General features: G+C 48.4%; 1 protein-coding gene across 1 annotated transcript in view; it reads left to right on the plus strand.

Moving 5' to 3' along the window:
- CECR2 (CECR2 histone acetyl-lysine reader) overlaps nt 1-2,500 on the plus strand; it is a 25,451-nt gene extending 22,951 nt beyond the window's left edge. The window contains 3 exon segments of the mRNA XM_029084369.1: nt 1-842; nt 1,684-1,789; nt 2,053-2,500. The exon segment at nt 1-842 is cut by the window's left edge and continues 42 nt beyond it. Of these exon segments, the coding sequence (XP_028940202.1) occupies nt 1-842; nt 1,684-1,789; nt 2,053-2,058 (954 nt within the window). The 3' untranslated portion in view covers nt 2,059-2,500.
- The last annotated feature ends 8,820 nt before the right edge of the window (nt 2,501-11,320 follow it).

Consider the following 11,320-nt stretch of genomic DNA (forward strand, 5'->3'; position numbering starts at 1 on the left):
CCTCCTCCTGCCTCCCACCCACAGCATTTTCCCCCCCAGGGCTTCCAGCCAAGCAGCGCCCACCCCGGTGTCTTCCCCCGGTATCGGCCCCCCCAGGGCATGCCCTACCCCTACCAACCCCAACCTCAGCCTTCCTACCACCACTACCAGCGACCGCCCTACTACGCCTGTCCACAGGGCTACTCAGACTGGCAGAGGCCTCTGCACCCCCAGGCCAGTCCCAGCGGGCACCCCACCACCCACCCGCCCTTGGCCAGACCCCCTTTCCCAGAGCGGGGGTCCACCAGCAGCTTGCAGGGCTGCGAGGCTCTGAGCGCTGCCCTGGCCTCTCCCAACCGCATGGACGTAGCGAGTGCCAAAGAGGTTTCTCCGAACGACGGGCAGGAGCTGGGACCTGAAGACGAGAAGTCTGAGGAGTCCCAGGAAAGACCGGAGAGTCCCAAAGAGTTCCTTGATTTGGACAACCACAATGCAGCCACGAAGAGGCAAAGTTCGGTGGCAGCAGGGGAGTTCCTCTATGGAGCCCCACCACCACACCTGGGTTCAGGGATGGGATTTGGCCCGTCGGCTTTCCCTCCCCATGGGGTGATGCTACAGACTGGCTCTCCTTATGCATCCCGGCATCCTACCAGTCATTTCCAGCCCAGGACATATGGATCACCCATGAATGCTCACCTGTCTCATCATCCGGCCTCCAGCCAGGCTAACGGCCTCTCTCAGGAGGGACCCCTGTACCGCTGCCGGGAGGAGAACGTAGGTCACTTTCAAGCCTTGCTGATGGAGCAGAGAGGCAGTGGAGGTGGCATGGGGGGGCCACCCCAGGACTTGTATAGACCCTCGGGGTAAGAGCGTGTTTTCTGTGAGAAGGCAGGGTGGGAGGGGGGTGATGCCTGGGTGATGATAAGTGTTGGATATCCTTGAAAGAACATGGCTTGAAGTCAGAGCAGATGGCAAGTGCTGCTGAGAGGCTAACAGGTGACCATTAGATCCTTGGAGTACGAGGTCTCTTTACGCTGGAGAAAGAGTCTTGTTGCAGCTCCTTAAAACAAGTAGCAATCATGGGGGCCTGTTAGCCTGTCCCACCCATCCCCACACCAGTGCTTTGGTTCATCTGACTGTGTTTTGTTCATATGTCATCCAGGGTTGGGCATCTCTTAATCAAATGATCTCTTGCCATTCTCTTTGCAAGAATTTTATTGCATCTTTCTCACAGCAGGGCAGAGTAGCCAACTAAAGTGGAAATTAGCCTCTTGTTATGAGCTCCTTTAATGTTGTCCCCTTTTTCCCCTTCTCTTGCTTTACCCTTCTTCTCTGTCTCAAATTTCTCTCACAGAAAATGACTTCTCACTGAGACTATGCATATCACATTTTATTCCCAAGCGGAAAGTTCTACTACTCCAAAAATTCTCTGTTTAGATTTTTATAAATGTGCTTTGCTTGTTACTGTTTTGTCATAGTCCCAGTGTGACAGTCCTTCTTCTGGTATTCAGGGAGCTTGGCTTACAGCTAAGCTGTTGGGGGAGTGGTGTGGGTTAAAGGTTGTGTTTTAGAGGGAAGTCAGAAAGAAGAATACATGAGAAACATGCTCGTAGGTGAATGTTGTATCTATGCATTCAACCATGTAGATGGAATTTACTCTTGATGTTCATGTGTTAAAACTCTCTCCATTCAACCTGACTCCAGAATGCAAATGCATCAGGCTCAAGTTCCCTTCCCGAAGATGCCCACAGCAACCATGTCCCGAGAAGATCTGACGTCACAAAAACCATCAGCGTTGCCTCTGGATCAAGTAAGGGCTGCTCAAGAGAGCAGAGTTGAAATGCGAGTCTTTCTCTTCCCACTAAAGGTTAAAGGAGTGAAGTGTTTGATGAGAGGCGGAAGCATTGGAAGAAGTTGGGAAGTGCTCTGCAGAGGAGTTGGGGGTGTTTCTATAGTCTTAGCTATAAACCTGGGTGGGCTGATAGTGCTTTGAAGTGGTTGCATGCAGTCATGAGGTTATCCCTTTCTAAAGCTGCCAGTTAAAGCCTCCAACTCTTGTTCTTCCTCTTCCAGAGCTAGTCCGAGGAAGGAAGGACCTCACGAAGATGAAAGCCACATGTGATTTGGACAAGGGGGAGGAGGGGCAGGCCTTCCTCCCACCCTCCCTTCGCCAGAGCAGCATGTAGCTTCCCAGGGTCCGTGGAACACGGTGCCACGATGGCTTTTGTGTTGGAAACCTGGAGCGGTGCTGGGCCCCAGCCAGCCAAGCAGCTGGCTCGCCACCACAGGGCGAGCATCGCAAACTAGTGGCTTTCCATGACTGGAGACTGCGTCTCGTTCAGGGTTTGAGGGGTTTTTGGGGTGGGGGAGGGTGGGGGTGGGGGCGGAAACTTTCATTGACTGCTAAACTCAGGTATATTTTTCAGGGTGGAAGAGGATGATGATGATGATGGAATTTTACTTGTAGTATTAACGTGTGTGTTTTGGAGCTGGATCCAGTTTACAGAATTTAACCTGTTGCCTTTTTAAATAAATTTCTGTTGTTGGTGAATGTATTGTACATAATGGGGGAGGGGGTGGGCCCAGCTTGTAGTGGGCTTAGCACTGGAGGAATCCTTAACTGTTTACAATCATATCACACTGAAATCTTTCAGGATATAAGGGTGAGGGCTTGAGAGGAGCAGGGAGAAGTGAGGGAACGTGTGATGGATGACTTGCTGTCCGCCTTCCTGTCCTCTGCAACGAAGACACAACCCAACGGTTGGTTGACTGAATAGCAGGAATTGCTCAGGAGCATAATGTGTCCTCCTCTCTCTCGTCTTCCTCCTTCCCTCTTTACCCCCACCTCCACCCCTCTGGATCCAGGGCCTGAGTGCACTTCCAGCTCCTGTCATCATGGGGGAACAAGGAAAACAGAACCAGGAATTGAAACCAGGACAGGATACTCATGGCATTGTCCCTTCTGCTAGTATAGTACCCTTCTCCCTGCCTTCCTGCTAGGAGAAATGTATGCTCTAGAAAACAAAAAATAGGATAACTGGTGATCTTAGACTTCTTCTGGTGAAATCAGTGCAGCTGGGGGTGGAGCAGCACCTATCCAGTAGAAAAAACATTTGTACAAATCTGTCCTGCCCGAGGAGAGGAGCCGAGTCCTTACCGTTCTTTCTGTGTCCCTTGGCTATATTCACTTCTTAGCAGCAGCAAAGCAGAAAGTATCTCAGGGTTCCTGACCACTCTTGGTTGCCTGTGAAGGAGGAGCATGAGGTTACTTTTGGGGGAGTGGTTGGTTTGCTGCAGTGTGAGCTGTTTGTTGGCCTGTGGAGTTGGATTTGGCATTTGCAAGCTGCAGGTGAATCGGAAAGCACTGATTCGAAATCAGACATCAAGGTGGCATGGCTCAGGGGGTGAGGGATGAGGGCTGCGTGCTCCAGTTGACTTGGTTTACCTTTGTCATCACTGATAGTGTAGCAGCAAGTCCTACAGGGCTGGTGGCAGCTTCCATCAGAGGCTGTGTACACTCTGCAAGAGCTTTCCTCACCAGTTGCACTGCTGCACTGGGGAAGCCCTGCACACTGGTGCTTTGCCACGTACTGATGTTCAAATGTAGGTTTGACAAATGAGTTAGATAGCAAGGTCATCTGCAGATGTTTATTTATATCTTAAACCTAACGAGGAAATACAGCTGGATATTTTTGGGGGAGCTGGTGTAGAACAAGGTTTAGATGCTACACGACAAGATTGGGCAGCTGGGACCACAGTCCTCGAGCAGGCTGCACTGTGAGGACAGCGGTACGGTGAAAAGGAGGATGTGCCAACGTGTTGGACAAATCGTGCTAGCAAAAGCACAAGTGGCAGCAGAAATGAGGACCGAGCAGCATGGCCTTTAGTCTGTGGTACCAGCTAGTGGGGGAGGGTCTTCATCGCCAGGTTTCTGGAGAATATTTTCTGGCTGCTTTGTTGTCTTGGATGGTGCCAACCACCCATCTTTAGCTGGACTGCACTAGCATCACCTTTGTCCTGCTGCATGGATCTACTGTGTGCTGGCAAAGCTGTTGGAGCAAATGGCAGGCAGCATCTGACTGAGCCATTACTCTTTCTGTCCTAAGCTTTTGGAAGCAGAAAAAGATGGGAAATATTCTTTCTTGAAAGAGAACAAGGCAGGACTGCCACGTTACTGCCCTCTCACCAATGAGTCTCACTGCTCTGTTGCTACAGTACTTTTGCCTCTTGATGAGCTGTGGAGGGTGAAGGCATTTTCCAAGCCTAACAGGAGTAAAACTTCTTCATGCTATTCCCACAAGTGTGGTTATAAAGATGGTTCTCCCTCACTGCTGCAGCTAGCCTGTGAACTATAGCTGCTGTCTGCTTGGTCCAGTGAGTTGCCTGGGACAACTGGTTCCTCCATGAAGGAAGACCAATATAATGTGAATTACTTGCAATATCTATCTATAGATGCCATGACATTATGAAAGGGAGATTATTTGTGTGTGTGTGTATTTGGTTGGGTTTTTGTTGGGTTTTTTTTTAATGTCAGGGAGCAGTTGTCACTGGTGAATTGGTATAAACTGGAACAGATGATCCTGAAGGTTGGCCTTTGACTGAGAAGCAAATAACTGCTCTCCCCAGGCAAGAACATTTTCCTATGGCTCATCTGAATTTGTCCCAGATCTGAGGGTCTGCTACTGGCTCACCAGCTGGCAGTGGGTTTTCAGAGGTAGCCCAGCTGGCTGCTCAGAAATACAGGTCTGGATCCTTCCCTGAATGGAGGTAGTGAAGCAGTAGTAGGTATTTATGAAAAACTGTGCAAGCATAACTGCTCTTTGAGACAATAAACCTGGGACAAATGAAAACGCTGCTGCTTCTCTTTGTAAAGCAATCTTTAGCTCATTGTTGATATAAACATAATTTGAAATAGCACGCTTTAAAATAGAGGAACTGTAAAATACAACTTGTAGCAAAGTATTTGAAATTCTGGAAATGTGAATGTAGATTCTGCAAACAACCTCTACCATACTTCAGCCTGTGTCTTCTGTATCACAGACAGTTACCTGAATATTTGAAGTGCCTTTCATTCAGCTCATTGTGAACTTTGTGGAACAGGAGGTTTTGAGAAGCTAAAACCAAACCCCAACCAAGCTGAAGCATTCTTCACCTTCAGCTGGAACTGGCACTGAAGAAAACATGGTTCCTGGTCATCACGGTATCTGGATCAGTACCAAGCCCAGATCAAAACAGGGGACAAATAAGAAAGGCAGGAATTACTTGTGATCTTTCTGGAGAGAGTAATAGTGTTAGACAGTGATAGATACCCCGAGGATCGTGTGGATGTGAAGGTATTATCCCTTACCTGACACGATGGAAATCTGGGAGAAGGGTTTGATTTGCAGCTGGTAGACAGACCAGACTAGTGAAGCTGGCTTCTCCTGGGAGAGTTTCTAGGTAAATGGCTTTTGATGTAGTCAGTAATTGTTATTAAAGTGACTAATAAGCTGCTGTTGTGAGGACACATGGTTTATATTAGGAAAAGTACTAATGTAGCGTAGGGGGAACTATGGCTGGGCTACTGGGATAGAGCTATCCTGGGGACAGGGCACGCCAAGAGAGAGAGCTGCTTGTGGAATCTTAGCTCAGAGTTTCCAAACTTTCAAATGCTTTGTTCATAAGTGTTCAGGTTTTGGGGGTTTTTTTGTTGGGTTTTTTTTTTTTCTTTTTCTTTTTATGATGCCCCAAAAATCAGAGTTCTATCTCACTAGGTACAATCTGAGAAAAATCACAGGAAACTGTCATGCCTCAGAGGGCTGGGACCAGACTGCTGGGGTGGAACACCAGTGGAAATGCACAAGGAGAAGCAGAAAATAGGAATTATATATTTTATGGTTTCCCATCCCATGCTGCACAGTGCTGTTTTGTAGATATTGTGGAAGAGATGGGTTTAAGGCAGGATGTAGAAGGAATAAAATGGCAGCTCGTTATGTACAGACGTGGGTTGGCATGCAGTGCAGGAGACACGTCGCTGCAGTTTAAAATAGCCTGGCTTTTGAGTGCCATACTTGTGTCCCTATCTTAAATCATCTTTGAACACAATACAGAGAAGTTCTGGACTCTGGTTGGAAGCCCTTTTTCTCATCCCCTAGCATTGTTGTAGTATAGTATGTTACCAGTTGGTCCTTCTTCAGCAACCATCTTGAGCTAGTGACTTTGCAAAGTTTCCTGTAACTTCTCCTTTTCCCATATGGAGTTGTGTTTTGCTGTAATTATGGATTTCATGTTCAAGGAGACTATATAATATGTGCAACCAATATGATGTTGACCATGCCATGAAAATTTCCAATATTCTTAGAAGAGCTTTGTACACTACTTGGGCTTTTTAGCATCTTGCTCTCTCCACCACCTCACCCGCAAGTGGTGTGTGGTGTTCCCAAGATGTTCAATTGCGATTATAAATGCTATTGTATAAACTTCCCCTGGGACTCTGGAAGCTTCAGGCATCTGAAGTGCTACATACAGGCCCTGGCAATTCAATTTAAGTATTTTAAGAAGGCCAGTCACTAAGGCTTCACAGGGATTTTTAGCTGTGTCCAGCAGAAGTTTGCAGTCTATAAATTCCATGGTGTGACACACCAAACCACTCGGTAGCAATCCAAGGCACCAGCCTGCAATGAGGAGGACAAAAGAGGAAAGTAAATTTGAAGCTTCAAGGCCCAACTGGTTTGATTTGTGATTGTAAAGTACATGGAGACACTTTTCTTGGAAGAGATTCTGATCCTTTCTCGTCTGCCAAATGCCTTTCCCATGCAGACTTTCTGAAACAAATCTCCTGCATATATTTTTGTAAGCGTGGTTTCTCAGGGTCTTGGAGAGTTATCAGCTTCTTGATGTCTTATCTGAAAGCTAGTCACAGGGGCTGTCTTTCATTCTGCTGACTGAGGCAGTTCTCCTGCAGCTTCTCACCCCAACACTTCTCCATTTAAAATGAAAGTATAATTAGAAAACAACCTTCTTTCTTTCCCCTCTACTGATCTCTGCTAGTTTTCTGTGCATCTCTGTGTTCAGCCAGGGCTGTTGCTTTGCTCTCGATGGCTTTGTTCTGCTTTCCTTTCCTGAGGAGATGGTGTTGCCATGTAGCATGGTGGAATTTTGGAGAAGGTGCTGAATAGAGAAGCACCATCTCCAGGGGTGGCTTGGAGAAGAAAAACAAGGGAGCTGGTGATGATGTGGTTGCTCCTGGTTCCCCTCACTGCAGAGCAACCCTACAACTGGGTCTACGCTTAATCCAAGCAACCTCTTAAAAAGTTTTTACTGTGATGTATTGGTGGGAGAGGAGTTTGCTCTTGCAGAATTCCTGTTCCACTTTCTGAGTACGGCACTGGTGGTTGAAGAGCAGGTGTGTGGAAGGCTGAGATTGAGGTAGCAGGCTATGAAAGTAGTGTTGCAGCTGCAGGCCATGTGACAAGCTTTAAGAGCGTGTGCTTATTGTAACCAAGAAAGCATCTCAAACGTTGACCTTCCAGCCTTTCCCCATCTGTACCTGTTTAACATACAGATGGGGGTAAAGCACATTCGGTCTCGGCAGGACCCCTGCCGCCCATGCGGAAGGAAAACTCTTTTAACCAGCACATAATGAACTCTGCATTCTGATTTTCATTCTCATTGCCCACCTCCCTCTCTGAAAAAGAGCTGAGGGGGACCCACGTCCAGCTGTCTCTGAATAGGAGCTCCTGGGATGACAAGAGGAAGGCTCGGTCTGCTCCTAGGCAAGGGAATTCAGGACAGGGTTGTCTGTGTTTAAAACTAGACAGTAACATCCAAGTGTACCTTCAAAGCACAGGTGTAACAAGCTGTGAGATGCCATAGCCTTTTTGATTCATCTCCTGCCTTGGCTCACATGCAGTATCTGAGAGATCATGGAGCTTTTTGTAGTTGGTTGCATCAGCTGAGGTGGTTTTTCTTTCCTTAATCTGCAGCACTGGCCTAGATTTCTTTTGGCAGAAGTCTTCCCCTTTTTGAAACGTGGGTGTCAAAGTGGACAGTACATCCAGGAGAGAGCAAGAGCTACATCTGCCAGTGGAAAATGGGATGAATTAGGGTTGAGGATTAATTGGGATTGTCACCAGCTGTAGCAAGTCCCTCCGTCCTTTGCCCTTTCTATTTGGAAACAAATCGCTTGCTAGAATATGGATCGGACTTTATGTCGGCAAAATACCCTTGTTGTGGACAAAGTTAGACCAGATGACCATTAGGGAACCCTTTGGCCTTCGAAATCAATAAGAGGCAAGCAGACACCTAGTGCATTCAAACACTGTTCAGTACATCAGCGGAGGGATGTCCCTTTCTGAAGCCAGTCAGGCAGCTACAGGAGCTTGGGCCACAACTTTTAGTTTGGGAAGTTCTGTGGTCCCCTTTTGTGTCATGCACCAACATTTCTCCTGCCCTTGCTTTCTAGCTTTCAAGTTTCTCTCCTTCTCCTCACTTCGCTGCAGTTGGTTGCTGTCAAGTGCAGAGATGAAAGCTCACTGCCCACACGAGTAGAAGGGCAGAAGGTTGAACTTGCCAGCTGTCTCCTCCACACTTGCATATAGAAAGCAGGTAGGGAGTACATATTTACTCTCCTCATGAAGTTAAGGTGTCCTCAGTGGCTTACTAGTGTTCTCCTGTGTGGCCCCGGGGTTTGCCACCCTGGCATGGCAATTTCTGTCCCTCTGACAGCACAAGGATTTGCTCCTGACCCCTGTACAGGGTTCCTGCACGTGATCCTGGCATGTCTACCTCCAAGAGGGCTGAAGTTAAAAATATATACTGTGTACAACCATGAAAACTGTTGTCTCTCTTCCTTGGTAGATTAATAAACACCACTGCCTGATTTTTTCTGAGCAATAATAACATGCAGCAGTGCAAGTTTGACCTTCCCATATTGTTTCAGGGAGTAGATGTCTGTGAGACACACTGGAGGGGCTTCACAGTTGGAGTGGGTAGGAAGGTGCTTTCTCTGGCCCTGGATTTTATCTACACCATGTTCCTGCTTTCCCAGCGACTGTCAGATTGATTTAGGTAGCCAGGGGAAAGCTGGTTGCTTCCTCTGTGTCCAGGAAGGTAGAAAGGGAAGGGAGCAAGTTGGTGAAGTTGAGCCTCGTCCACGAAGCCAAGCACATGGAAGAGGGGTGCCTGTTGCTGCTGCGGGGCGAGGGGTGGGTGCACTGCTGATCTCATGCCTCTGGGGAAGGAGAGGAACCCACCACTGCTTCACTTGGCGTTGATGGGGGAGGCAGCGGGAGAGCCTATGCCACTGCGTCCATTTACTGAAGTTGGGTGATGTTGGGGTTGTTTGGTTGGGGTTTTTTTTTTTTGTATTATTGTAAGTTTGTAAAGAATGTAATCTGTCTGTTGGGGGCACAAGGAGAAAACGAGGGCCTTTCTCTTTTGGGGTGAGGCTGTTCTTATGTTGCTGTGTTGCTTGCTGTTTAGCAGGGAGTGGGTTTAGGGGCCATGGGGGGGCCAAAGCTTGGCCCTTGTCAACTGATTGCAACTTGTCCCAGGGCAACAGGAGGGTGAGCTGATGTTGTGGCAGGCAGAGACCTCCCACACCAAGCTGTGAAAACAACCCCTGCCTGCATCTTTCAATTGGGGGGAATCTGACCTGCGTGGGGCTCTGCATTGGGTGGTGGGACTTAACACTCGAGGGGCTGGTCCTGCTTGTCTCCGGTTTGGTTAGACATGGAGTTGGCCAGCTACCTGTGCTGGTTAGGAAAGGTTGGATTTGCCAACCCCAAATTTCTCAGTGGAAGGAGTTGATGCTGGAGCAGCTCGCCCCAGTGCTCCTCTCCCCCCTCTCCATCGCCTGATACCCAGGAGCCCCGGCTCTCGCCCCTGCCTCCCTCCCCGTCCCGTAGAGCACAGTGTCAGGGATCCTCTTCTCTCTCCTGCTGCTGCAAAGTTGTGTGAACTTTCCTGGTCAATACTGGAACGGGGAATGCTATTTATTTTTATATTGTGTATATTTTGTCTTGGTCTGCTGATTACCTTTGTTCCCCAAGAGCGACAGTTACCTCAATAGTTAGTTTAATACTGTGTGTTGGGTAATTTTTTTAAAAAACTTTTTTAAAAGCTTGATCCTTGGAGGTCTGTAGATTTTATTTCCATATGAATTGGTTATTTTGTATAAAGTACATTCTTAAAATAGCAATCACCCATGCTGTATGTGTGTTTTCTTGTCTCCTGGATAGTCTCCCTCTTCGTTTGTAAGGGGGGAGTGGATGTGGGGTGGGAGGGGAACACAGAGGACCTTTTTCAGAGGGACAAAGCCCTGGACTGCAGTCAGACCTGAAAGCCATTGACAAGAGAGCACCTGGAAAGCTAAATGGGATCGTTTCCCCTTCCGAAACACAGCTGTCTGCTTACAAACAACCCAGTTGTGGAAATGACATGGTGTCACCTGGAAATGAGATGGTGTCACCCCTTTCCCCTTGAGTCCCTGGTGGGCAGTGGGTTTTTCTACAGCCCAGGTGTGCTGGAAAGATGCCTCCTTCCCCAAAACAGCACATGGTCTTGGGTCACAGGTAGTGTGTTCCCCCAAACTTGCACAAAACCTCTTTGCCTTAAGAAGGGTGACTGCCCTTGAGTAAAGCCCAAGGCGTGACGCTGCTACGAAGGAGGAATGAATTTAGCCTACATGGTTCCCTTCTGTGCTGCTTTAGTGCTAAGCAGCGTAGGCTATGATGACCCTTGGGCTGGGAAGCAGAGGTCTGAGTCCATACAGGTCCCAAAACGGTGCTTGCTGCTGTTTATTAAATCTCCCATGTGAGATGGGGCAGTGGTTGCAGCCCTCTCAGCAGAGAGGTGTTGAAAGACTTTCTCATGAGGGTTTCAACACCAAAACTGGGAACTGGCTGTACCATTTCATGTGGGAAGGCACCTGCTGTAGCTGCATGAGGGCAACTTGCCCTTGGCCCGTGCTCAGCTGGACCCTGAATAAATAACTTGCTCAATTTTGCTGATTCAGCAGCTTTTCATCAGGACAAAATCAAGGTGATTTTCCTTAAAAGTTGGTGCCAGCAAAAGGAGGCACGGGATGGACAACAGAAGGCCAGGCGCATGAAGTCTCCTAGGTGCATGCTGCATGCCTCTTCCCTTTTCTCCGCAGCTCTAGCTGGTCAAAGCCGCCTTCGTCTTCTCCAGGAGAGGTAACAGCCACTCTTGCTCCTGTCTTCTGCTAAACCAGCTCTGCAGAGTAACCTGCCTACGCCACAGGCTCTGTCTGCCCCTCCTGCCAGAGCCTCGCTGGGACAAGTGGCTGGAGAGCTGCTCAACAGAGGGGGACCTGGGGGTGCTGGTTGACATCCAGCTG

This window comes from Antrostomus carolinensis, unplaced genomic scaffold (genome assembly GCF_000700745.2).
Source record: "Antrostomus carolinensis isolate BGI_N321 unplaced genomic scaffold, ASM70074v2 scaffold17423, whole genome shotgun sequence".
NCBI lineage: Eukaryota > Metazoa > Chordata > Aves > Caprimulgiformes > Caprimulgidae > Antrostomus > Antrostomus carolinensis.